This window comes from Dromiciops gliroides, chromosome 1, assembly GCF_019393635.1.
Source record: "Dromiciops gliroides isolate mDroGli1 chromosome 1, mDroGli1.pri, whole genome shotgun sequence".
Lineage (NCBI taxonomy): Eukaryota > Metazoa > Chordata > Mammalia > Microbiotheria > Microbiotheriidae > Dromiciops > Dromiciops gliroides.
The window spans coordinates 626,566,793-626,591,841 of record NC_057861.1 but is presented as its reverse complement, the minus strand read 5'-3'; the positions used below and the strand labels follow the sequence as shown (position 1 = coordinate 626,591,841).

The 25,049-nt window shown below is 45.8% G+C and overlaps 1 protein-coding gene across 1 annotated transcript in view; it reads right to left on the bottom strand.

The window, feature by feature from the left end:
- The window catches only part of LOC122735829, a 40,096-nt gene extending 17,471 nt beyond the window's left edge, over positions 1 to 22,625 (bottom strand). The window contains exons 1-17 of the mRNA XM_043977632.1: positions 22,615 to 22,625; positions 20,720 to 20,789; positions 14,875 to 14,903; positions 13,881 to 13,902; positions 11,628 to 11,655; positions 11,354 to 11,438; positions 10,321 to 10,485; positions 9,477 to 9,679; positions 9,032 to 9,123; positions 7,343 to 7,473; positions 6,717 to 6,838; positions 5,947 to 6,115; positions 5,148 to 5,363; positions 4,885 to 5,055; positions 4,399 to 4,548; positions 3,528 to 3,577; positions 1,441 to 1,561 (exon numbers count right to left, since the gene is read on the bottom strand). Coding sequence (XP_043833567.1) covers positions 1,441 to 1,561; positions 3,528 to 3,577; positions 4,399 to 4,548; positions 4,885 to 5,055; positions 5,148 to 5,363; positions 5,947 to 6,115; positions 6,717 to 6,838; positions 7,343 to 7,473; positions 9,032 to 9,123; positions 9,477 to 9,679; positions 10,321 to 10,485; positions 11,354 to 11,438; positions 11,628 to 11,655; positions 13,881 to 13,902; positions 14,875 to 14,903; positions 20,720 to 20,789 — 1,824 coding nt within the window. The 5' untranslated portion in view covers positions 22,615 to 22,625. The remainder of the gene's footprint in view (positions 1 to 1,440; positions 1,562 to 3,527; positions 3,578 to 4,398; positions 4,549 to 4,884; positions 5,056 to 5,147; positions 5,364 to 5,946; positions 6,116 to 6,716; positions 6,839 to 7,342; positions 7,474 to 9,031; positions 9,124 to 9,476; positions 9,680 to 10,320; positions 10,486 to 11,353; positions 11,439 to 11,627; positions 11,656 to 13,880; positions 13,903 to 14,874; positions 14,904 to 20,719; positions 20,790 to 22,614) is intronic.
- Between the last annotated feature and the right edge of the window lie 2,424 nt (positions 22,626 to 25,049).

Genomic DNA, 25,049 nt, shown 5'->3' with positions numbered 1-25,049 from the left:
AGCATCATAATAGCAACTTGGACTCTTAGAGACTAGGCTTGGGCAGTGGGTGTCAAATTCAGATGGAAAGGGGGGTTACTAACCCATATATAAGGGACCTGGAATATATATATATATATATGTATGTATGTATGTATGTATGTATATACATGTATATATATGTATGTATATGTATATATATGTGTGTGTGTGTGTATATATATAATATAGAAGGAAAACTATATATTGATGTTATCTATGTTCTATTGTATTTTTACCCGTTAAATATTTCCCAATTTATTCTGGTTTGGGCAGCTCTGGGGAATATCGCTTCAGCATTCGGCCTGGCCAATCTTTGACACCTCTGGCCTGGGGCACCAACAGGTTAAATGATTTGCCCAGGGTCAGACAATAACAACAAAAACAGCCTGGAGATAGGAAGACTCCTCTTCCTGAGTTCAAATCTGGCCTCAGGCACTTCCTAGCTGTGTGACCCTGGGCAAGTCACTTAGGGCTAAGTTTGCCTCAGTTTCCTCATCTGTAAAATGAGCTGGAGAAGGAAATGGCAAACCATTCCAGTATCTCTGCCAAGAAAACCCCAAATGGCGTCATGGAGAATTAGACATGACTTAAATGACAACAACAATAACAAACACACACACATATAATTTAAAGGACTGCAAAGTCCTTTACAAATATTATTTCATTTTTCTCCTCACTATAACCCTGGGAGTTAGGTACTTTTATTATCCCCTATTTTATAGATGAGAAAACTGAGGCAAAGAGAGGTTAAATGACTTGCCCAGGGTCATACATCTAATAAGTATCTGAGGCTAGACTTGAATTCAGGACTCCTTGACTCCAGATGCAATGCTCTACACATTAGCTATGAGTCATTCAAGTCAACACCATAGCTTGAATTTATTTTTCTGATCAGAGAATCAAGACAACTAGGCGATACATTGGACAGTGTTAGCCTTGGAGTCAGGAAGCCTTAAGTTCAAATCCTCCCTCAGATGCTTGCTAGTTATATGACCCTGGGCAAATTACTTAAGTTCTCTGTGCCTCAGTTTTCTCCACTATAAAATGGGAGTATTAATTGCTTTGACCTCCCACAGTTGTGGGGAAGATAAAATGAGATAATATTTGTAAAGCCCTTTAAAAACCATAAAGTTCTATATGAATGATAGCTATTATCATTATTAACCCTAGCAGGGATCAAGGCCTTGTGGAAAGGTCATAAATGACACTGTCCAGGCCTGCCTCACAGTACCAGGAGGAGAGATACAACAGAGAGAGCCCAAGACCAACTTCATCCACTTCCTAGTTCTACCTGGTTTGAGGCCTACTGAGGATGTCTTGGGAAAGGTGGTCCCTTTGGTCCGAAGGCTTTTCCCACCCATCCACCATCCCCACCCCGACCCCTACGCCCAGACAGATGGACGGATGGGACCGACTGACCTGCTCTGCCCCAAGCATGACCTTCTTCCTTTCCATGACCTTGGCCAGATGTTGGACTTGCTCCACATCCAAGCTAAAGGCTGATGCACATGTGAAGCCATGTAAAATATAAGGAGAGAGTCTGGGAAGGGAAAGGAGGCTGGGTCAGTCTGAGCTGGGCCTGGGCAGCACCAGTGGCATCACCGGGAGCAGATGCTCCTCTTGGGCTTCTTTTATAATGTCTCGATATTTACTAATTACCAATTAATGATATGACATTTCTATTGAAGTTTTATTTTTTAATTGCCAGAAATCTATTTTCTCTCCCTCCTATCCCCCAACCCTTTGGGAAAAAAAACATAAAAATAAATTCCTTGTAACAAACACCCAGTCGGTCAGGAAAACAAATTTCTTCATTGGTCATGTTAAAAAAAAAATCCCCAAGTAGTAGAGGGAAGTGTCCTAGGGCAGTGGAAAGAGCACTTTGGTCTTGGGAGTCAGAGGACCTGGGTTCAAATCTTGCCTCTGATACTAGGGTATGACCTTGGCCAAATTATTTAACTTTCCTGGGCCTCAGTTTCTTTACCTATAAAATGAAGAGGTTGGACAGATGGCTTCTGAGGTCTCTTTCCCCCTCTAAATCTATGACTATGACTAGGAGAAATTGTAATTAAGAGGCCAGGATGTCTACACAATGACTCTTGCTCCCTTATAGACCTGAGGGTCCAGGGGAGCAAGCCTCTGACTGGGGTGTGGGGTTTCAACTCAACCTGACTGTACTACATGTTCATCCTGGTGCTGAGCATGTGGAATAAGAGGAGGGACCAGGCACAGGGGATTCCAGGAGACTTGGACCCTGACCTTGCGTAGCTCAAAGTTTGGGAGGGGGGAGGGGAAAAGGAGACAGAAAAGGATCAGGGGATTGGGATCTGGAAAGGACTTTGGAGAGCATCTAATCCAAGCCCTCTCATTTTATAGAGAAAAGTAATAATAGCTAATATTTACATGGAGCTTAAAGACTTGTGAAGGACCACATCTGCATGTATAAATGCATGCTTTACATACACTGCATCATATATGTACATCTACGTATGTGTGTAAGTTGCACATGCGTGCATGCATGAAATCTCATTTGATTCTCACAACAGCCAGCTGACATAGATGCTATGACTCAATGTGGAAACTGAGGCACTGAGGGACTTGGCCAAGGATTCAAAGTGGGGTCATCTGACTGCAAGTTCAGGACTTTTCCTACTTCTGTTGTCTTCTTTGTTTTCTGTGACCCTGCCTTTGAGGAGCTGAGGAGCTGAGGAGAGATGGAAGAGGAAGAGGCCTAAGACCAGGCCCAGCCGAGAGGAGCTCACTTCCTAGGATCCGACGATGAAACACAACGTTAGAGGATGACACAGAAGATGTAGTTAAGGGCTACATGTCAGAGGGTGTGTATGTGCATGACATCCATATTTGTTTGTCCAATGTAGAACTTTGCATCTTTTTTGTGGCCTAAACTTGTGACATCATTGGTATAGGGGGACTCCAGTGAAGAAACACCATTTCTTGATGTAACTTCATCTGCAATTTCTAATCTTAGAGAATTGCCCAGAGCACCATGGAGTTAAGGGGCACACAGCTAGCATGCATCAGAGACGGCATTTGAACCCAGGGTCCTCCGGACTCCAAGGCTGGCTCTCTATCCACTCTACCAGGATTCCTCTCTTGTACATAGTAGGCAATAGATGAATGTTTGTTGGCTTGATCTGAGACTGGTTTGGGTTGGGGTGACCAAAGAGGGTTTCCTGGAGGTGGTGGTGCATAAATTGGGCTAAAAGGATGGATGAAAAAAAGGGGAGGAAGGAATTTCAGGGATTTGGATTAGGGAAAGAATTGGCAGGGGTCAAGGTGGAAATGAGTTTGCAGGAGACAGCGAGCAGGATAGCAATATCCATCAGAATAGTGAGACCCAATGATAGCAATGTCCACTGCAGTAGTGTTCTCCTCTTCCATTGGACACCAATAGCTTCCATTTTTGCACAGAACAAATAATTCATAGACACCTACCAGGGCCTTCCATGGCCATGGCCAGGACCTAGGGAGACTGGTGAACCCACCTATTAAAGTCAGACACGTTCTTTACCACTTCATCGAAAAACATGGCTGCCTGGGGGAAACAGGAGAAGTTTCTTGCAGCAAAGCACCAACTGCTCCACCCTCTCATCCCCCACCCCCCAGCAAGACTCTACATTCTTTTTTTGTTTGTTTTTGTTTGTTTTGTGGGGCAATGAGGGTTAAGTGACATGCCCAGGGCCATACAGCTAGTAAGCCTGAGGTTGGATTTGAACTCAGGTCCTCCTGAATCCAAGACCAGTGCTTTATCCACTGCGCCACCTAGCTGCCCCCAGATTAGGACTCTAGATTCTGGCCAAATATCTGCCCCTCTCCAAAGATGGGATTCAATTCACAGGGCTTGGTAAGCTCTGACAAACTGGCCAGATAGTCTTAGAATGTCACTAGACATGGGGCAGCTAGGTGGTGCAGTGGATAGAGCACCGGCCCTGGAGTCAGGAGTACCTGAGTTCAAATCCGACCTCAGACACTTAACACTTAACTAGCTGTGTGACCCTGGACAAGTCACTTAACCCCAATTGCCTCACTGGGGGAAAAAAAAAGGAATGTCACTAGACAGTGCTTCTGGGGATAGGATGGAATTCTTGGGGTTTGGAAGATGTCTTATTGGCCCATAGGGGATAGGGTATAAAGGGGTGCTAGAAGGTGTTTACTAAATATTTGCTTCCTTTGGTAGAAAAAGGGAAATAACTCCACCAGTGTCCTCTGAAGATACCTCGTACCCTCCCCCCTCCTGATTCCTTTGGAGAACCACAGGGGAAATGCATCAAAGTGGGCTCCTGGACCTCGGATAATTTCCCGAGAGCCCATTTTAAGGAGAGGAGGGTCAAGGTAAGTGAGGTCCAGGTAGATCACCTGTACTGGAGTCCATCTTCGGCTGTTGAGGTCATCAAATCTGGGCTGGTCATCAGGGTTGAAGGCCAGCATTGCACTGGGGATGGCATCGGTGAGTGAGTCTGGCACAGCCTGCACAAGGGCAATGGGGCTCGGGACAGCCAAGGCCAGCTAATGGGAGAGCACAGGGAAGAAGGAGGCTGGGCAGAGATTGGGATGCTGAGGCTGGGACTTTGTGGTGAGAGATCCCCACCCCTGGACACCTGAGTTCTATTTCTGGCTTTGCCATTATAGTTTGGGCAGAGGCACCACCCCCTTATGAGTCTCATTTTCCTTTTCTGTCAAACAAGAGAGATGGCCAAGACACTCTATATTCACTCTAGCTCTTTACTCTGGTCTTTACTACAGGTCTTTATTCTGTATTCCACATTTCTTATGAAAGGCATTCTATGCTTTAAGTAGAAATAGAAGTAATGATTCATATGCTACGCAGGGCCCAGGCCTCACCTGTTCCACAAATGTAGTTTTCAGTATGGCTTGGATGTGGGTAAGATGCTGAGCAAATTCTGGCTCCTTCACAGCTTCCAAGACTACATCTGGGGCCAAGCTCTGGAGCCTAGCACTGCTGAGGCCGCCCACCAGGCTTCCCAGGGCTACCAGACTCTGGGCATCCAAGATCTACGTAGGGGGAGACAGATGTAAACATCACAGCAGGCCCTGTTCTACCTGCCTTGAATTTTTTCTCCCCCTTGTACCTTGGGCCCATTTACCTCATAGCCAGAGTCCAAGAGCTTGTGGGTGAGGGCACGAGCCTGTCCACGGCTCCAGCCCCTCACCTGGGCTAGGGTGGGCAAAGCAGCCACCAAGTCCTGGCCACTGATCTGTCCCTCAATCTGTGGCACTGACAGCCCCACGGCTGCTTGACCCAGTCTATGCAACACGGCCGGTGAAAAGTTTCCAAAGCTGCTCAGTAGCCCAGATGCCACCTATAAGGGGGTCAAATCATGACAAGGGCACAAGATGGAGGCCCTGAACCTTGGTGTCCCTGACACAGACACACCTGGGACAGGCAAACACCCAAAAGCCACTGAACAATAAGATAAAGGTCAGAGCTGTCTTTTATGTTAATTAAGAAGATAATGGGGGGCACAGTGGATAAAGCACTGGCCCTGGATTCAGGAGGACCTGAATTCAAATCCGACCTCAGACACATCACTCTTACTAGCTGTGTGACCCTGGGCAAGTCACTTAACCCTCACTGCCCCGCCAAAAAAAAAAAAGATAATAGAATAACCCCAAACCACCAAGCTCCTCTCTGAATACAAGCCCGAAGGTGATACTACCATCATCACCATCATGATCAACAATAATTAACATTACTAATTAATTAATAAATTAATAATAACAACAACAATAATTAATTAATAATCAATAATTAGTGCTTTAAAGTTTGCCGAGTGTTTTGCCTACACTATCTCATTTGGTAGTGGTCAAGTCCAGGGAAAGAAGGGAAATTCACTCTCCCCAGCCGATCACCTAAGCAAACCCAATCCACAGGGCACTCACTACCTGTATGGCTTCCCAAGATGGGGGTTCAGGAGCTGACTTGTTTCCATCAATCTGGGAAGGTGGGTCAAAGCAAACCTCATTGAGTCTCTGGGCCAGGGCCAGGGCCTCCTCGATCTCTGTGTTTCTCAAGGCCTCTGGACTAAGGTGACAGATGAGGGTGTCTGGGATACTAGTGAGACAATCAACCAATCAGGCAAGCGTTTTTTGAAGGGCCTACTTACGGCACTGTGCCAGGCACAATCCCGATTCTCAATGAGCTACACGCTAATGGGAGAGACAACAAGTACATGTAAAAACGTATTCACTATAAAGAAAAAAGAAATAAATATAAATATATACAAAGTAGTTCAATATAAGGAAGTTTAGGAAGGAGGCAACTGGGGTGGGTGGGGATGGGGTCAGAAAAGGCTTCAGGCAGAAGATGGTGTTTGAGGTGAAGACAAGAGAAATATCAAGATTCCTTGCCCCAGAAAGGATATATACCCTCAGTGACCCTAGGGGTTGGGGAGAGGTCTGGATATTCCTCTAGTATTTTGAGATATCTTGGGCGAGGTCCTGCCCTAAGACCAGAGAAGGGGTACAGATTTTTCTAAGGCCACATAAAAGTCTACAATAGACCTTCTCCTTGGGAATCCAGTGTCAAAGATGGAGACTCAAGGCCCATCAGATCTCTTCCATATCACATATCATGTTCCCCTCCTTGATTTATCTCACTCCAGGATGCCCAGGGATGAGGGAGTTAGTAGATAGATAGGGGAGAGCCATCTCACCTGGAGAGGTCAAGGCTAGGTGGGGACGTGAGTAGGGTTGCATAAAAGTTGGCTAGGTTGGGCATCAGGTGCAGCTGGCTGACCAGGTGGAGGGCGGTAGGATCTCTCGCTAACATCTGGAGCTGAGAGAGGAGAAGGAACTATGAGCAGGGTAACTGATGGATAAACAGAGTCAGATGAAAGAGAAGAGATGGGCCAAGCTCTTGGAGATGCCCTAGTCATTAGGAGTCCTTGCTCACTGGGTTTTGAAGAAAAAGAAGATCTCAATGGATAATCAGTCAGTCAACAAGCATTTATTTTGTTTGTTTGTTTGTTTGTTTTTTCTTTGAGGCAATTGGGATTAAGTGACTTGCCCAAGGTCACACAGCTAGTTAAGTGTCAAGTGTCTGAGGCCAGATTTGAACTCAGGTCCTCCTGAATCCAGGGCCAGTGCTCTATCCACTGTGCCACCTAGCTGCCCCACAACAAGCATTTATTAAGTGTTTAGCATATGCCAGACCCTGCCCTAAACCCAGGGTAGGAGGTCTTTATAAGAGGTAGGTGAGAGAGGAGCTCATAGATTCATTTTGTGTTCTGCAGACCCACTTGGAGACACTGTAATGCCAGCCAGAACCTCCTCCACCTACCTTGGATTCATCCACCAATCTCTTGAGCTCCTCCTCAGTGGCACATTCCAGGAAGAAACCCAGGTAATTGGCCAACCAGGATGATGAGTTTAGGCCCCGCACAGCCTCATCCTGGCAGTGGGTCCCAGAGTCTGACAATGCAGGGGGGCAAAGAAGTCCTGGGTATCAAGTGTCCATCCCCTTTCCCTTCCTCCCCACCCCACCCCATCACACCCCAACTCTGCTCCCAGACACACGTTGATTTTGGTCACAAAGAGACCTGGTTGAAGGAGGCTTCAGTATGTGCGGCCTCCACAGTGCTCAACATATAGTGGAAGTAAAGGAGAGCAAGGGGTGGGGGAATAGGGGTGGGGGAGTGGTGTCCTTTACATACACAGCGATGAAGTACATGGGGCTGGTCAAAAGAAAGCTGGACTTGGAATCAGGAGGCCTGGGTTTGAGACCCAGCTCTGATACTTGTTATATGATCTAGGGCAAGTAATTTCAGCCTCCTCATTTGTCAAATGAGTTGCGATAAGAGAAATACTATGAAAATTGTAAAATGCTATATAATGTGAGCTATTAATATTAATTATTATTATATGAAAAATGGTACATTTGGGGGCAGCTAGGTGACACAGTGGATAAAGCACTGGCTTTGGATTCAGGAGGACCTGAGTTAAAATCCAGCCTCAGACACTTGACACCTAACTAGCTGTGTGACCCTGGGCAAGTCACTTAATCCTCATTGCCCTGCAAAAAAAAAAAAATGGTACATTTTATTTAACATTTAATGGTTAAGGACAGATTGATTGCCAGCTAATGGCCAAGGAAGGGAAAAATGATTTGTAAAGTCATTTATTATGCTTCTGTTTACTCCTCTAGGCTCAAAGTTAATCTTTTTTTTAAATCTCCTACTTTGGTCAAGGGCACGGTCTCATTCAAATGTTTGTGAAGTTGAGTACCTGTGAAATCCAAATACACTAGAAATGCAAACATATTATTTACAAATGTCCACAAAGGACCCAGAAGCCCTTAGCAATAACAACAGCAAGAGGAAAAGGATTCCATTTAAAATATAAAAAGAATCGTAAGAACTTGGCCTGCTAATTATCTGTTCCCTCCGGTAGACATCAGCTTTGACCATATTATTAGCCCTGTGTTATAAAGAAACTGGTATTAAATAACTTTCCCATGGTTCCCATGAGAATTGTGTCTGACTTTGTGACCTGATGGACCATACTGTCCATGGGGTTTTCTTGGCAAAGATTCTGGAGTGGTTTACGATTTCCTCCTCTAGTGGATTGAGACAAACAGAGGTTAAGTGACTTGCCCAAGGTCACACAGCTAGTATCTAAGCCTGGATTTGAACTCAGATCTTCCTGTCTCCAGGCCTAGTACTCTATCTACTAACCATCTAGCTATTCCTAAATCCTCTGACTTCTAGCCTCATGCTCTTTCATTATACTTTCATTATACTTAAGAATAGTACCTGGAACATAGGTAAAACTTCAGAGCTCAAAGGGAATTTAGAGGTCATGTGGTCCAATCTATTTTATAGGGGAGAAAAACTGAGGCCCACATTGGCAGGGCCACAGGCCTTAAAGGAGTACATGATTACTGACTTCTCTCTTTGGGATAATATAATTCCAACCCTGTCCCATGTATATTTTCCCAGGGTCTTTCTGATTTAAGGAAATGTAAGCATACCCTCTTGCAGGAGGAAGGCTTCTATGCCTTCAAAAATCTTCCTCTGTTTCTCTGCTTCGAGGCTTGAGTAGATGTTGTTCAGGGCTGAGATGCTGGGGAGAGGAGCAGGCCAAGCTGGCTGGTGAACTCTGAGAGTTGCAAGGGACCTCAGAAACCAGCTAGTTCAAAATTTTACAAAGTAGAGGAATCCCTTCCTTGGCATCCTTAGCATCCTTGAAAGGGAGTCATCTGTCCTCTGTTTGAACATACCCAGTCACTCACCCCACTCCCTACAATGCTGCCAACCCCACTGCTGGACAGCAATAATTGCTAGGTGGGTTTTCCTCCCATCAAACTGACATTTGCCTCCCTATAACTACTATTTATCTTTCTAGTTCTGCTGGAAGTAGAAGCAGAATTCTCAAGCAAAGCAAGAAACTGATTCCTTCAAGTGGAGGTCACTTACAGGTTGTGGAAAGTCTCACAGGATGTGTTCTGGGCAGCCAGGCAGTCAAAGGCTTCAAGGTGCAGAAGGAAGGGCTGGAGGCGGGACAGCCACTGGGACCACGTGGCCTGGGCTTCCCTGGCCTGGAATGTTGGTCCCAGCCTTTCCCACAGGCCATTAAACAACACCCCTGCCCACTGGTCTGAGAGTACCGTTTCAGAGAACTATTCCAAGAGAGAAAAAGCAAAAAACCAAAAACCAAGCAGCAATGATGATACCACCTCCCATTAGGATGGCTTACAAAGTATTTTCAAATTCCTCATCCTATCTAAGCATCAAAACAACCTTGAGAGTTTGGCGGGGCATTTGTTATGATTTTCATCTTTAAAATGAGAAGAGGGCCAGGGAGGGGTAACTTTTCCCAAGACCATAAAGCTAGGTAGAGACAGAGCTAACTAGGACAGAGTCCTGGTTACGCAGGAAGGAGATCCTTAATCAGTCTATGGACCAATAGATACTGAGCAGTCTGACCCCACTAGGAATCATATTTCTATTTCGATGTCCAAAGCCCAGGATGTACAAGTGGGACCCACAGGCCTGGGACTAAAGGTTGTGGGATAAGGGGCTATTCTTGAGAGATTGTGGGGTGTAGGCCATGCCCCTTGGTTGGGAGGGATTTAGATAAAGTTCTTTCCTACCATGCTGATAACATGAGGTCAGGGCCAAAAATGGGATGGGAAGATGAGGGAGTCAGGTGTTTTCACAGAGGACACACAGCCTCATAGGCCTCTGTAACACTGGGTTTCCCACCACCAAAGCTGACCTTTGTTATCCGTCAGGGGCTGGGGCTCACAGTGCCACCTACCTCCTGGGAAAACTTCTCCAGTGCAGCCTCAAGAACAGGGAGGTCAATTTTGGAGAAGAGCAGGGTAGAGTATGCAGGGTCCAGGGCACTGGGAGGGCCACTGTCCACAAGGCAAGGATATAGGGATGTCAGAAAATCTTCCTTCCAGACCTGCAGCCATGACCTCTGAGGGGAAGAGAAACCTTAGTTTGACAAACTAGTTCCACTCCATCTTGGAACCTCAGAGTGAACCCTAAACCAAGCCCCAGACTGACCTCTGACTCTAGCCCTAGATTGACCTCTGACCCCAGCCCCAGAATGACCTGATCCTGGTCTCTGGCTATGCTTTCACCCCATCAGCCATGGAAGAGTATGGATGACCCAGTGCAGCTCATTCCCACTTCTGGGGACACAAATATATTCACTGCCTTTTGCTTATTGCCATAGAATTCAGGATAGGGTGGAGTTGGACTTTAAGTGTCATTTTCACACACAAAGTACACTGTTAACTTTTAATGTTCATTGGGGTCTTTCCAATCCCAGAGACTAGGTCCTGAATTCAAGTTTTGAAAGAACAGACAAGGGGGGCAGCTAGGTGGTACAGTGGATAAAGCACTGGCCCTGGATTCAGGAGTACCTGAGTTCAAATCTGGCCTCAGACACTTGACACTTACTAGCTGTGTGACCCTGGGCAAGTCACTTAACCCTCATTACCCCACCAAAAAAAAAAACAACAACAAAAAAAAAAAAAAGAAAGAAAGAAAGAACAGACAAGCCACTCCCCTCTTTGGAACTCAGTTTCCCTATAGATAAAATGAGGAAGAATCAATGATCCCTTTATTTAGCAGATGAGGAACCCTAGCTCCAGAGAGAGGAAGGTCAATAATGAGTTAGTGGTAAAGCCCAGGCTAGGACCAAAAAACCACATGATAAGAAGCTCTAGGAAAATGTTAGACAGAAGATAGGGTAGAGATATTGACATTTGTTGGCCAGAATGAGACTTTTTTTGAATCATTGTAAAGTTTTAGTCACACAGGCAGGGTTGGGTCCTCACCGGGATGCAGGCATACTGGGCCAAGGTCAACTGACAGTTGGAATGGTCCCCACTGGATGCTGCCCTGACTGCCTCCTCACTGATGCTGCAGAACAAAGGGATGGTTTTGGCCAGATCCATCACCCCATAACTACATGCAGTATTGCCCTTCTTTCCCCTGACCCAGCCCAGTAAGAAGATGGTGGTAGTGAATGCACTAGATCCAGTGTATACAATTTGGAGTAGGAGATCATATTTTCTGAATGGAACCCCCTCAGTAAAGCCAGATACTCACCTCTGCTCTGAGGCACAGATAGTGGCTTCTGTTCAAAGAGACAAATAGGTTGGTATTACCTGCTAATGTCCTTAGCGTGGAAGAAAAATGAGCAAAATCATTAATTGTGCTTCTGTTTATGCTATCAATCTCATTAAAAGAAAGTCTTGGGGCAGGTAGGTGGCACAGTGGATAAAGCACTGGCCCTGGATTCAGGAGGACCTGAGTTCAAATCCAGCCTCAGACACTTGATACTTACTAGCTGTATGACCCTGGGCAAGTTACTTAACCCTAATTGCCTCATCAAAAAAAAAAAAATACAAAAAACAAAACAACAACAAAAAAAAGAAAGAAAGAAAGTCTTGGGGCAGTTAGGTGGCACAGTGGATAAAGCAACCAGCCCTGGATTCAGGAGGACCTGAGTTCAAACCTGGCCTTAGACATTTGACACTTACTAGCTATGTGACCCTGGTCAAGTCACTTAACCCTCATTGCCCCACAAAAAAAAAAAGAAAGAAAGAAAAGAAAAGAAAGTATTTTGCCTTTATTAGTGGCATTGATACACACATCTTCTTGGCAAAAAAAAATATATATATATAAGTAGGGGTATACTGGAAGCAGCTCCAACAAGTTCACAAAAGCTAGTTGTTAAATTTTCAGTGTGATCATGTATACTTCACATCAGCAAAGGCTACAAATCTGGACTTGATTTGTTGTTTTGTTGATTGTCTAGTCTTAAGGAAGTGATAGAGAAAATGTTAATAATAATGAAGATTAAACTTAAAAGCATGTTGTGGGGCGGCTAGGTGGCACAGTGGATAAAGCACCGGCCCTGGATTCAGGAGGACCTGAGTTCAAATACAGCCTCAGACACTTGACACTTACTAGCTGTGTGACCCTGGGCAAGTCACTTAACCCTCATTGCCCTAAAAAAAAAAGAAAAGAAAAAAGAAAAAAGCATGTTGTGCTTACATTTTTATTTTTAGAGGGCTAGTGGTTAAACATTTAGCAGCATACCCCGTGAAATCCAAAGACAGAAGAAATACAAGGCCATTTTCATTTATAAATGGCTGCAACCCAAGCAGAAGTTTAAAAAGCAGGACACTAGGTTTTCCATAATTGGAAGTAACAACTTTACTGCCTTCTGCCCTACTTAGGCCACACCTACAAAGCACTGGACCTGAAATCAGAAGATCTGGGATCCAATCCTGGCTCCACTACTCACTACCTGTATGGCTTTGAGCAAATAAACCATTTAACCTCCCCAGGCCTCAGTTTACCAATCCATAAAAGGAGGGGGTGGGACAATATGATCTGTAAGGTCCCTTGTAGCCTCAAATTCTGTGACCCTATGGAATACTGTGGTCAGTTCTGGATGCCACATTTTCAGAAGGACATTGCCAAACCAGAGCTTGTCTAGAGAAGGGAGACTAGGAAGGTGAGAGGCCTTAAAAAGATGTCATAGATCCATTGGCTAATGGAATTGTGGATACTTAACTTGGAGAAGAGAAGACTTAAACATCATACTGGGCAGAACACTGAGCAATGAGGAGATGTCACTAGAGAGTAGATTTCAGTTCCATGCAAGGATAATCTTTTTTTTTTTTTTTTTAGTGAGGCAATTGGGGTTAAGTGACTTGCCCAGGGTCACACAGCTAGTAAGTGTTAAGTGGCTGAGGCCGGATTTGAACTCAGGTACTCCTGACTCCAGGGCCGGTGCTCTATCCACTGCGCCACCTAGCTGCCCAAGGATAATCTTAATAATCAGAACTATCAGGGCAGCTAGGTGGTGTAGTAGATGGAACACTGGCCCTGGAGTCAGGAGGACCTGAGTTCAAATGCGGCCTCAGACACTTGACACTTGCTAGCTGTGTGACCCTGGGCAAGTTACTTAACCCCAATTGCCTCACCAAAAAAAAGGTTAAAAAAACCCCACAAAACAAATAATCAGAACTATCCAAAATCAAAATGAGGCATCTCTGGAGGCAGGGAGTATAAGATCTTCAAGCAGAGGTTGGATCATCATTTACTAAGGATTTTGTAGAGGGGATTCTTGTTTCAGGTAGGCATTGGATGAGGTGACCTCTGGGACTTGATGTTTTCATTTGACTTGTTGGCTTTATGTAATCAAATCAAATTGCTTTGGGAATAGAGGTGTAAACAGAGGCTTCTTTCTTCCTCTATTAACAGAAACATTTCTGTCTGGAACAAATGCTGCAGCCTTCTAAAGGCTGTGCTTGTCTGCAGGGGTAGGATGCAAAGGAGAAGACTTACCATCAATGGATCCCGTGGTACACTGCAAAAACATACACACCATTAGCACATGCAGGCTGTTTTCTAACTTTTTTACACATTATTCCCTGACATATATCCTACTGTCCAGCCAAACCGGCCTGCTTAATGTTTCCTGCCTCTACACCTTTGCATTGGCTGTGTTCCCTCTGTCTAAAATCCACTCCCACCTTATATCTGTGTCTCAAAATCCAATTTCTTTCAAGACTCAAACTCAAGTGCCAACTTCTATCCGAAACCCTTCCTGATCCCTCTACCTGCTAGTGCCTCCCCCACTCCATACACTCATCACCCTGTATGTAGTGCATAGGTACCTATATCTGCATATACTATCTTTCCCAGTTAGATTGTAAGCTCCTTGAGGATGGGGACTGTTTGCTTCACTTTCATTCTTGTATCCCCAGTGCCAAACCCAGCACTGGCCCTTAATACCTGTTGATTGATTCTCTGGTCCCTCCAGTCCACTGATCTGATAAGACTTTATATTCCCCTTATATAGAGATCATAGATTCAGAGCTGGATGAGAGATTTGAGGTTCTCAGGTCCTTGATTTGACAGATATGGAAACTGAGGCTAGAGAAGTGATTTTCCTAGGGTAAACATCTGAAGTGGGATATGAACCCAGGTCTTTCTGTCACACTGGAGGCCTAAACCAGATTGAAATGTAACTGGTAAATGTTTAATGAAATAAATAAGAATACAATATAACACAGATAATGTTAATTTGTGGTTTTCTAAGTCAATATGCAGCCCTTGGGAATCCATTTCTATTTGAGTTTTCTGTCTTTGGATCTTTGGAAGTATCTCAATCAGTTTGTGTGTCTCCTCCCACCTACCAAAATAAAAGCTACACCAATGTAAGTTTGTCAGCTTTCTAAATCCCCTTTGGAGAACCTCCCTCTCCCATCACCTGGGATCCTCCCTGGTAAAAGAGGACCTAACTCCACCAAAAAAAATCCCACAGGGACCTTCTTACCAAATGGGTCCCTGGAATTGCCATGCAGCCTAGAAGAAAGAAGAGGGAAGGAACAAGAGGATTATTAGGAAGACCAAAGAAAGATCTGGTTCTGGCTCCCCTCTATGCCTGGGTCTGCCTAACTCAGGAGCCTGCTAGACAGGGCAAAGGCCTGGGATCACAGCCAATACCTACACCCTTGCCCCCTTACTCTTGGCCTTTCATTGTCCCCCCACCCTTCATGTCCTCCTCTTTCCTAGGATTCTGCTAAGGGGAATTCCACAGTCCTAGTGGGCTAGGACTCTTCCTTGTCAAAGGAATGGTCTGAAGCTGTGCTGGATGGGATACCCAGAGGGAAAGAAGCTGCCGAGCCCCCAGGGCTATAAGGACATCCTACTTAGGAGCATCAAGGAGTGGCTGGTGAGAAACTGTGAGAAACTGACCTGGGAGGGGCAAAGGAAGGGGTGTAATGGGCTACACTGCATCTTCCATCCCTTTATAGCTTTTGAAGCACTTCCCAACCTATCTGTCCAGCTTTATTGGACATCACTCCCCCTCCCACACTGTGATCCAGCCTGACTGGCTGCCTCTATGTTCTGTGTACATGAAATTCTATCTTCCACTTCCATGCCTTTGCACTGGCCATCCCCCATGCCTGGAGTGCACTCCCTATGTCTCACAGAATCTCTCTCTTCCTTTAAAATGCAGCTCAGGGACAGCTAGATGGCGCAGTGGATAGAGCACTGGCCCTGGAGTCAGGGGTACCTGAGTTCAAATCCGGCCTTGGATACTTAACACTTACTAGCTGTGTGACCCTGGGCAAGTCACTTAACCGTAATTGACTCACTAAAAAAAACAAATAAAATGCAGCTCAGGCACTCCCTTCAACATGATGCCTTCCCTCATTTCCTCCCACCCCCCACCCCCATCCCTGTCCAGCTATTTTTGGCCTCCCTCCTTTTGCAGGTCACTTCTCTCTTTTTTTTTTTTAACTACCCTGCCTCTGCTTCTAGTTAACTCCTTGGATTTTGCCACTGTGCCTCAGATGCCTTCTCACCCTAGAACATCCCTCTGTCCCGTGACCCCCTTTTCCCATTGGCGAATCCCTCCCAGAATCATCATTTTGAGGAAGGGCCCCAGGCCAGCTATCCTTCATTCTTCTTCCAGTTGTTTCTGACTCACCAGACTTTGCCCCCATGTCCCCAGTGGGTACCTCCCTCTACCCTTTTCAGCTCCCTTTTCAGTGTTATCTTTCTTCACTACAATGGAGGTTCCTTAAGGGCAGGGATAGTCCTTCTTTCTGCTTATGTTTATATCTCCAGCCCTTAGTACAGTGCCCAGCACTGTTAATAAATGCTTGTTACAGCTGACTATTGATTTTGCATTTATTATCTCTTTCTCTCTGCATATACATATGTGTATATCTATGTATACATATACATATAGATATACATATAGATATACATTTCATATCTACATATAGAGATACATAAATGCATATTTGTGTATACATGGAGATATGCATAAATGCATATTCATATAAGCACATAGTGATACATAAATATATATTCATGTATGTAGATATACATATTCAGATATACATGTAGATATGCATAAATACCTATTCAGATATACATGTAGATATACAAAATACATATTCAGATATACATATAGATATACTTAAATACATATTCATATATATGTAGATATACAGAAATGTACAATCATATACACATATAGATTGCATGAATGCATATTCATATATGTTCAGATATACATAAATATGTATTCATATCTATTTGTTGCCTCCCTTGTTAGTATGTAAGTTCCTTGAGAGTAGAGATGGTTTTGTTCTTTTGTATTTCTAAGCCCAATTGCCCTCTATAGTGTGGGGGGCAGAGAAGGCACTTACTGAATACTGAATACATGTCAATTGACAGAGTAGTTCTCTCCTTACATAGTCGTTACCTAGGACACTGAAGGAGTCAAGAAGTAGTTGGGCAGATACGGAGTTGGGGAGCTATAGCTGAACACAGAGCTCTGCTGTGGGAGAGACTGCTTGAAGGAGGTGACTTGTACCTGGGGTCCCGGTGCCCACCTTTCTAAGCAGTATGAATACCAAGGAAGAGAGAACAGTGATGGAAAGGGTCTATCTGTCAGCCTGTATTATATCTGTACCAATCTTTTTCTGGAGAAGAGGCTGCCTGGGAAAAGGCATGGGGTAACTGAGGCAGGGCTGTACGTGGGTTTCTCCAGATGTAACCCTCCTGACTCACAAAGGAAGGCAGAGGGGTCTAGTCACCCATTCCCACGATCACTATACTGAGGAACCCTCCTGACTTCATGATCCCTCCACCAAGAAAAGGCTGAAATTCCTCCCATTATTAGCAAGTCATTCCTTCAGGATAAACAGACTTCTTGTGTAAAATCCATGTTACAGAATTATTGTGTCTCAGAGCTGGAAGGGAGCTCAGACTCCATCCAGTCTAATCTGTACCTGGGATTCCCCTCTACAACACCCCTGAGAAATGGTTATCTAGGGGCAGTTAAGTGGTACAATGGATAGAGCACCAGAGTTAGGAGTTCAAATTTGACCTCAGATATGTATTAGCTGTGTGACCCTGGGCAAGTCATTTAACACTGATTGCAGAAAGAAAGGAAGGAAGGAAGGAAGGAAGGAAGGAAGGAAGGAAGAAAGAAAGGAAGAAGGAAAGAAATGATTATTTAGCCTCTACTTGAAGACCCCTCAATGGATGAGGAACTCACTACCTTTTGAGGCAGTCCATCCCATATTTGCACAGCTCTAATTCTTAGGAAATATTTCCTTATTTCTAGTTGAAAATTTTCTTAGCAGCCTCCACCCATGACTCCCAGTTCTGCCTTTGAGGCCAGGTAGAACAAGTCCAGAGTCCCTTCTGCATGCCAGCTATTCAAATACTTGGAAACAGATTGTGTGTCCATTAATTTGGGAAGGGACCTTAGAGGCCTCCCCTCATTTGTGACTTGGGTCCTAATGCCCACTCAGCCTGTGTACTGACCATATATGGGTGTGTGTGTGTGTGTGTGTGTGTGTGTGTGTGTGTGTGTGTGTGTGTGCCAGCTTGGTCCAAACAAAGCATCTAGTAGCCCAGCCCACAATCATCAACCTACACCAAAAAAGCTACTTCAGCCTCATACTCATATCATCACCCCTTCCATCCTACACTGAGCAAGTGAAGGGAAGAAGTCTTCAGCCTCCCAGCCCAGGGATCTCTCTGCTACATCATCCTGGCTTTCACTCTGCCCTCCAGTTATCCTGGCAAGGCAGTGCCCCTGGGATTTAAAGCCCCTCTGCCCACACGGTCCAGAGAGTAGCTGCTTGAGGTCTGAGAGCTTGATTTAGTGTATAAGGGCAGGGAATCACTGAGGACATATTTCTTTTTTTGTTTGTTTTTGTTTTTTGCAGGGCAGTGAGGGTTAAGTGACTTGCCCAGGGTCACACAGCTAGTGTCAAGTGTCTGAGGCTGGATTTGAACTCAAGTCCTCCTGAATCCAAGGTCAATGCTTTATCCACTGTACCACCTAGCTGCCCCTGAGGACATATTTCAAAATCCAGTCTCTGCCCTTACCTCCCTTGGGCTTGGAGACATGAGAGTATCATAGGATGTCAGAGCCTGGAAAGAATCTTTAAAAATGATTTAATCCAACCTTCTCCTTTTAGACATGGGGAAACTGAGGCCCAGAGAGGATGTTGCCCAGACTAAATCCAAAACAGTATGGTAACTTTTCATACAGACATGTCTCATATGTAAATGTGCATGATGAATGTTTAGTTCTAGAGAAGAGAAGTTAGGGTAGGGTCATATTGCTGTCTTCAATTATTTGAATTATTTGAATTTGAATAGAATTAAAGATTTAGAGCAGGAAGGACCTTTGAAATCATCTAATCTAACTTCCTCATTTTACAGATGAGGAAATGAAGGCAGACAAAAGTTAAGTAACTTGGCAAGAGGTAGGGAGCTCCCCATGACAAAATATATCCAAGCAGGCGTTTGATAATATTAATCAAGGATAATATCAAGAAGATTCTTGCTCCAAGGTGGGGGATCTACAGGTGTGAAACATTGCATACATTGTCATATTTTTTCCCCCGATGTATTGATGAGTTTTGCTGATTTTTTTTTTCCTTTTCTTCCTTTCTTTAAAAATTTTGTTGTGATTATAGGGAATGGTTCCCTAGGAGGGGGAAAGGGAGGGATAAAGGGGAAAATGTAGGTGACATAAGTACAAAAATGCCAATACAGTTTTTTTTGAAAAAAGATTTCTAGGAGTGGCTAGGTGGTGTGGAGAAAGTACCTGCCCTGGAGTCAGAAGGACCTGGGTTCAGATCCAGGCTTAGATGCTTACTAGCTGTGTGACCCTGGGCGAGTCACTTAACCCTGATTGCCACCCCCCAAAAGAAGAAGATTCCTGTTCTGACACAAGTTGGCCTAGTTGTGTTCCCAGTTCCTTTCCATCTTTGAGATCTGGTGACTTGAACCCAAGTCTTTGGATTCTCAAGTGCAGTGCTCTTTCATTTAGATTTAGATTTTGCAACCTGAGTAAAATCAGGCTGGGGATTGTTTGAGGCAGATTGGCATCGTAGAAAGGACACTTTGATCTGGAGTTGAACCGACTGCTCTGCTGCCTACTATCTGGGTGACCGTGAGCCCCCTCTGGGTCTCAGTTTCCTCTTCTGTCGAATAAATGATTTGGACTAAGTGGCCTCTTGGGCCCCTTTCATCCAAGTCCATGATCCTATTGAGGTAAGAAGACGATTACCCATTTGGTTGCCCAGGCCTCTCCCTCCCCCATCTTCCTGAGGCTGAGAGCAAGCCCCCACCACCATCTTATTCATGACAGGAAGCTGTCTGATGCTGCCACTAGAACAGAGATGGGCAGAATGAGCCTCTTTCTTATTATTCACAGACTCTCTTGGAGGTTACGTTCATCTGGAACCCAGACCTATATGCTCAGCTGGGCAGGCCTGCCCCAGACATCCCACCAGTCTGACTGGGGTCTGGCCAGCCTCCTTACCCACATCTCCCAGAGAGTGACCAAGGGGCCCAGACTCTGTGGTCACTTAGCTGAGCCCAGCTTGCTTTAGGGTTTTCCCAAAGCCCTAACCACAGTCTGTGGGCCAACCCAAGTCCACTCTAGTTGCTCGATAATCTATCTAGGCTGGCCCCGGGGTGGAGATGGTTGGGGCTGGGGAATGGGGGCTGGAGAAGCCTCACTGCAGGACTTGAGAACACTTGAGCAGAAAAAGGAGCTAAGAAGAGAGTTCAGTTCTTCCAGAGATCATAATGAATAAACATCACCTTATGTTTTCCCCTTGGTTAATCTCATGGGATCCTCACAACAGCCCTAGGGCACAGGCAGGCCCCAGCATAATCACCATCACCACCCTACTAGCTCAGAGAGGGCGAGTCACTGGCCCAAGGTCACACAGCAAGTTAGTAGCTGAACCAGACAGAACCCAGGTCTCCTAAGAATCTGTCCAGAAAAGCTGGCAACTAGTAAATAGAACTGGGAGCTCCAGGAGAAAATAGAGAGATACTAGAACTGGAACAATAGAGATCTGGACTTAAGTCCCAGTGAATCTGAACAAGTCACTGCCTCTGTCTGGGCCTCAGTTTCCTTATGAGCCACAGTGAATATGATAATTCTGCCCCCAAGACTACAAATCTACTGAAGGCAAGCCCTCCAAGGACCAGACAAACAAAGGAAATGTACCCTCAGGAAATCCCAGAGGGACCCTGGGGTGGGGACAAGAAAACACCTGTCCCCAGGGAACAAGGAATCAGAGCTGGTGCCCAGTCAACCCTCTTTGTCCCTCTGTACTCACCCATTGCCAGGAAGACGAGGAAGATCCCTGGGCCACAGAGGAGGGAGCCCATCGCTCGCTGAGAGGCCATCTGGGGAGAGAACTGTGTCCACCTGGTCTGTGGGGAGGGAGGGAGGGGTCCGGTGGGATCTGACCTCTGGGGACTGAAGGAGTAAGGGGACCTGGTGGGGCAGAGTCTGGAGGAATAATGGGGGAATTCTATGGAGCTGAGACTGGATTCCCCCCCACACACACACACACACCCCGCCTTCATCCTAGAAGAAAATAGGGAGGATCCTGTGAGGCATGGACAGAATTTCATCCTTGCCCTGGGAGAGAGTGACTTTGAGTACTCAGCAGAGGGAGGTGAAGCAGGAGGGAGGCACCCAGACCTGTAACAGTCACCCACCAGCCGCCTCCTCCTCCTCATTCTCCACCATCACACCCACAAGAAGCCTGGGAGAGGCAGCCCAGGCTCCCCATCCCACACAACCGGGGCTCCTTCTCTTGCCAAGGCTGCTCAACACCTTCCCCAAACACTACAGTTGCACCTAATAACAGTCACCTGGGACAGCTAATCTATTAACCAAGCCCTCTGTCCTGAGCCTCTCTGAGGGTGCTCAGCTACCCTGGGAGAGGGGCAGATGGGAGAAGGAAGCTTGGGACTCATTCCAGGGGACCTCCCAGGTAGACCAGGGGAGACTTTCTGTCTTCGTATGCCCATTTCTCTGTCTCTGTCTGTCTCCATCTCTCTCTCTTTCTGTGTGTCTGTCTCTCTCTGTCTCTGTCTCCATCTCTCTCTCTTTCTGTGTGTCTGTCTCTCTCTGTCTCTGTCTCCATCTCTCTCTCTTTCTGTGTGTCTGTCTCTCTGTCTCTGTCTCCATCTCTCTCTCTTTCTGTGTCTGTCTCTGTCTCCATCTCTCTCGCTTTCTGTGTGTCTGTCTCTCTCTGTCTGTCTCCATCTCTCTCTCTTTCTGTGTCTGTGTGTCTGTCTGTCTCCATCTCTCTCTTTCTGTGTGTCTGTCTCTGTCTCCATCTCTCTCTCTTTCTGTGTGTCTGTCTCTCTGTCTTTGTCTCCATCTCTCTCTCTCTCTTTCTGTGTGTCTGTCTCTGTCTTTGTCTCCATCTCTCTCTCTTTCTGTGTGTCTGTCTCTCTGTCTTTGTCTCCATCTCTCTCTCTTTCTGTGTGTCTGTCTCTCTGTCTTTGTCTCCATCTCTCTCTCTTTCTGTGTGTCTGTCTCTCTGTCTTTGTCTCCATCTCTCTCTCTTTCTGTGTGTCTGTCTCTCTCTGTCTGTCTCCATCTCTCTCTTTCTGTGTCTGTCTCTCTCTGTCTTTGTCTCCATCTCTCTCTCTTTCTGTGTGTCTCTCTCTGTCTTTCTCTCTCTCTCTCTCTCTCTCTCTCTCTCTCTCTCTCACACACACACACACACACACACACACACACACACACACACACACATGAAAAGGTCTGATACAATCCAGCCCAGAGCAGCACAGCTATTTATCACCCTTGTAAGAAAGAAGGAAGGCTCCCTATGTCTCCCCCCACCCCATACTGCTCTCTCTCCCTCCCTTCCCCATTAGTGAGTAGTTGCTGACCTCCTACCCCTCTCCCAGATGGTTTCCTCACTATGAGGAGGCTCCCAAGCCATGGGCTGGGAATGTCTGTGGCATTGGCATGAGGGAAAATAATAAGGGATGGGGTGGGGGGAGCGAGGGAGGGGGCGAAGTTTCAGGCTGTCAGACTAGGTCTCTGGGATCAAGGAAAGCTCAGGGCACCCCAGGAGGAGAAAGGAAAGGAGTGGGGCTGGGGCTGGAAAGGGAGAAGCCCTAGACAGTGTTGGGGAAAGGAGCAAGACCAGGGCAGAAGAGGAGAGAGGGATGGCAAGGATGAGGAGCCCATCTACCCAAGTACCTGAGCTGTTCCCTCCTGGAGCGATGGGAGCCTGACCACAGGTCCCGCACCTGCTTTTACAGTCCTTAGCCAGAGGGTGTGGCTGCCTCTCCTCCCCAAGGCCCCCCCACCTGAGGCAGGAAGCTTTACTCTAGTCCTGCCTTGTACCCGGCTGGAAAGGGGGAGTACGGGCTGGAGGGTGGAGAATGGGGCAGGGTGGGGCCGGGCTGACCGCAGGAGAACTTGGACGGAGGGAGAACATCCAACAGAGAGAGAAACATACCTCTCTGTCGCAATCCTTCCATCCTTCAGGCACTGGGGCAGGCAGTGAGGGAGTAACTAAAACAAGACTTCTCTGATTTCATTCTACCTTGTTACCCTGTGATGTCATTGGTCCTCTTCAAAAATGAAAGACCAAGGGGCAGTGGATAGAGCACTGGCTCAGGAGGACCTGAGTTCAAATTTGACCTCAGAATAGCTGTGTGACCCTGGGCAAGTCACTTAACCCCAACTGCTTCCCAAAAAGGGGGGACTCCAAAACAACAACATTCTAGGGGGGAGCTAGGTGGCACAGTGGATAAAGCACCTGCCCTGGATTCAGGAGGACCTGAGTTCAAATCCAACCTCAGACACTTGACACTTACTAGCTGTGTGACCCTGGGCAAGTTACTTAACCCCAATTGCCTCACAAAAAGAAAAAAGAAAAGAAAAAAAGAGAAGTAAATTACCTGTCATTTTGGATTATCCACACAGTGCAATTAATTGTCAATCAGTACACCCTTTGATCCAGAAATACCACTGTTAGGTTTGTTTCCCAAGGTGGTTGAGGGAAAAAAGAAAAGATCCTATAGGTTCTAAAATATTCATGGCAGCTCCCTTTGTGGTGGCAAAGAATTAGAAATTGAGAGGTTGCTCATCAATTGGTAAATGGCTGAGCAAGCTGTAGTATTTGAGTGTGATGGAATATTATTGTGCTATAAGAAATGATGAACTGGTTGATTTTAGAAAAGCATGGAGACTTGTATGAATAATGAAAAGTTTTGAAGTGAGTAGAACCAAAAGAACATCATTAGGGACAGCTAGGTGGCACAGTAGATAAAGCACCCATCCTGGATTCAGGAGGACCTGAGTTCAAATCCGGTCTCAGACACTTGACACTTACTAGCTGTGTGATCCTGGGCAAGTCACTTAACCCCAAATGTCTCACTAAAAACAAAACAAGGGGGCAGCTAGGTGGCGCAGTGGATAGAGCACTGGCCCTGGAGTCAGGAGGACCTGAGTTCAAATCCAGCCTCGGACACTTAACACTTACTAGCTGTGTGACCCTGGGCAAGTCACTTAACCCCAATTGCCTCACCCCCCCAAAACAAAACAAAACAACAACAACAACAACAACAACAACAACAACAACAACAAAAAAGAACATCGGTCAAAGAATAATTGTGAACAACGAAGTTATTCTGAGTACTATAAGTACTCGATTCAACTATAAAGGATCTATGAAGGAAGATGCTATCCACCTCCAGAGAAAGAACTGATAAATAGAAGTAGGCAGAGTATGGTTTTACATATATTAATAAATCTGCATCAAATGGTGGTCTTCTCTAATGTGGAGTGGGAGGGAGGGAAGAAGGAAGGGGGACAATTAGGAACTTAAAATCTAACAAAAAAGAATTGAAATAAAATAAAATAAAAGGAGGCAGTCAAGACAATAAACATTTGCAGTAATAAGCAGTGCAAGGCACTGGACTAAGAGCTAAGGATACAAAGAGAGGCAAAAGACAGATGATTAGAACTCATTTTTGCAAAAGAACTCTTTTTGGGGGCAGCTAGGTGGCCCAGTGGATAAAGCACTGGCCCTGGATTGAGGAGGACCTGAGTTCAGGTCCCACCACAGACACTTGACACTAGCTTTGTAGCCCTGGGCAAGTCACTTAACCCTCATTGCCCTGCAAAAAAAGCAAAAAAACAAAAACAAAAACAAAAGAGCTCTCTTCAACTCTTCCTCACTCTCCCAGGATCCCTTGAAGCTCTGCACTGGGCTCATCAGGTAACCTAGGCAGGATCTTTAAACTGAGGAACTTCCCCTGAGGAAGTCAGGAAGCAGAATTTGACCTCCAGGGATACCCTACAGATGCTTTTGTCAGCATTGCTCAGGAGCATGATTGGAGGGGCCTAAAGACCTCTTGGATCCCTAGCCCACAGTTTAGCTTAAGCCTCAAGATGGGCGTTCTGGGACCCTGGAGAGAATGCAGTGAACGTAGGTCTTCCCACAGGCTAGCTCCCCCAAGGTGGTGAGGCACTTCCCAGGCTGGGCAGTTGGGTGGCACTCTCTCCTGTGTTCTCCTTCAATTATGAGCCAACAGAATAAGGCAATGGAGGGCCCAGTTCCATCCCCTGCTGCTCCTCCCCAAAGTAACAAGTATTGGCCTTAGGTACATGTGGCATTTTAGTTT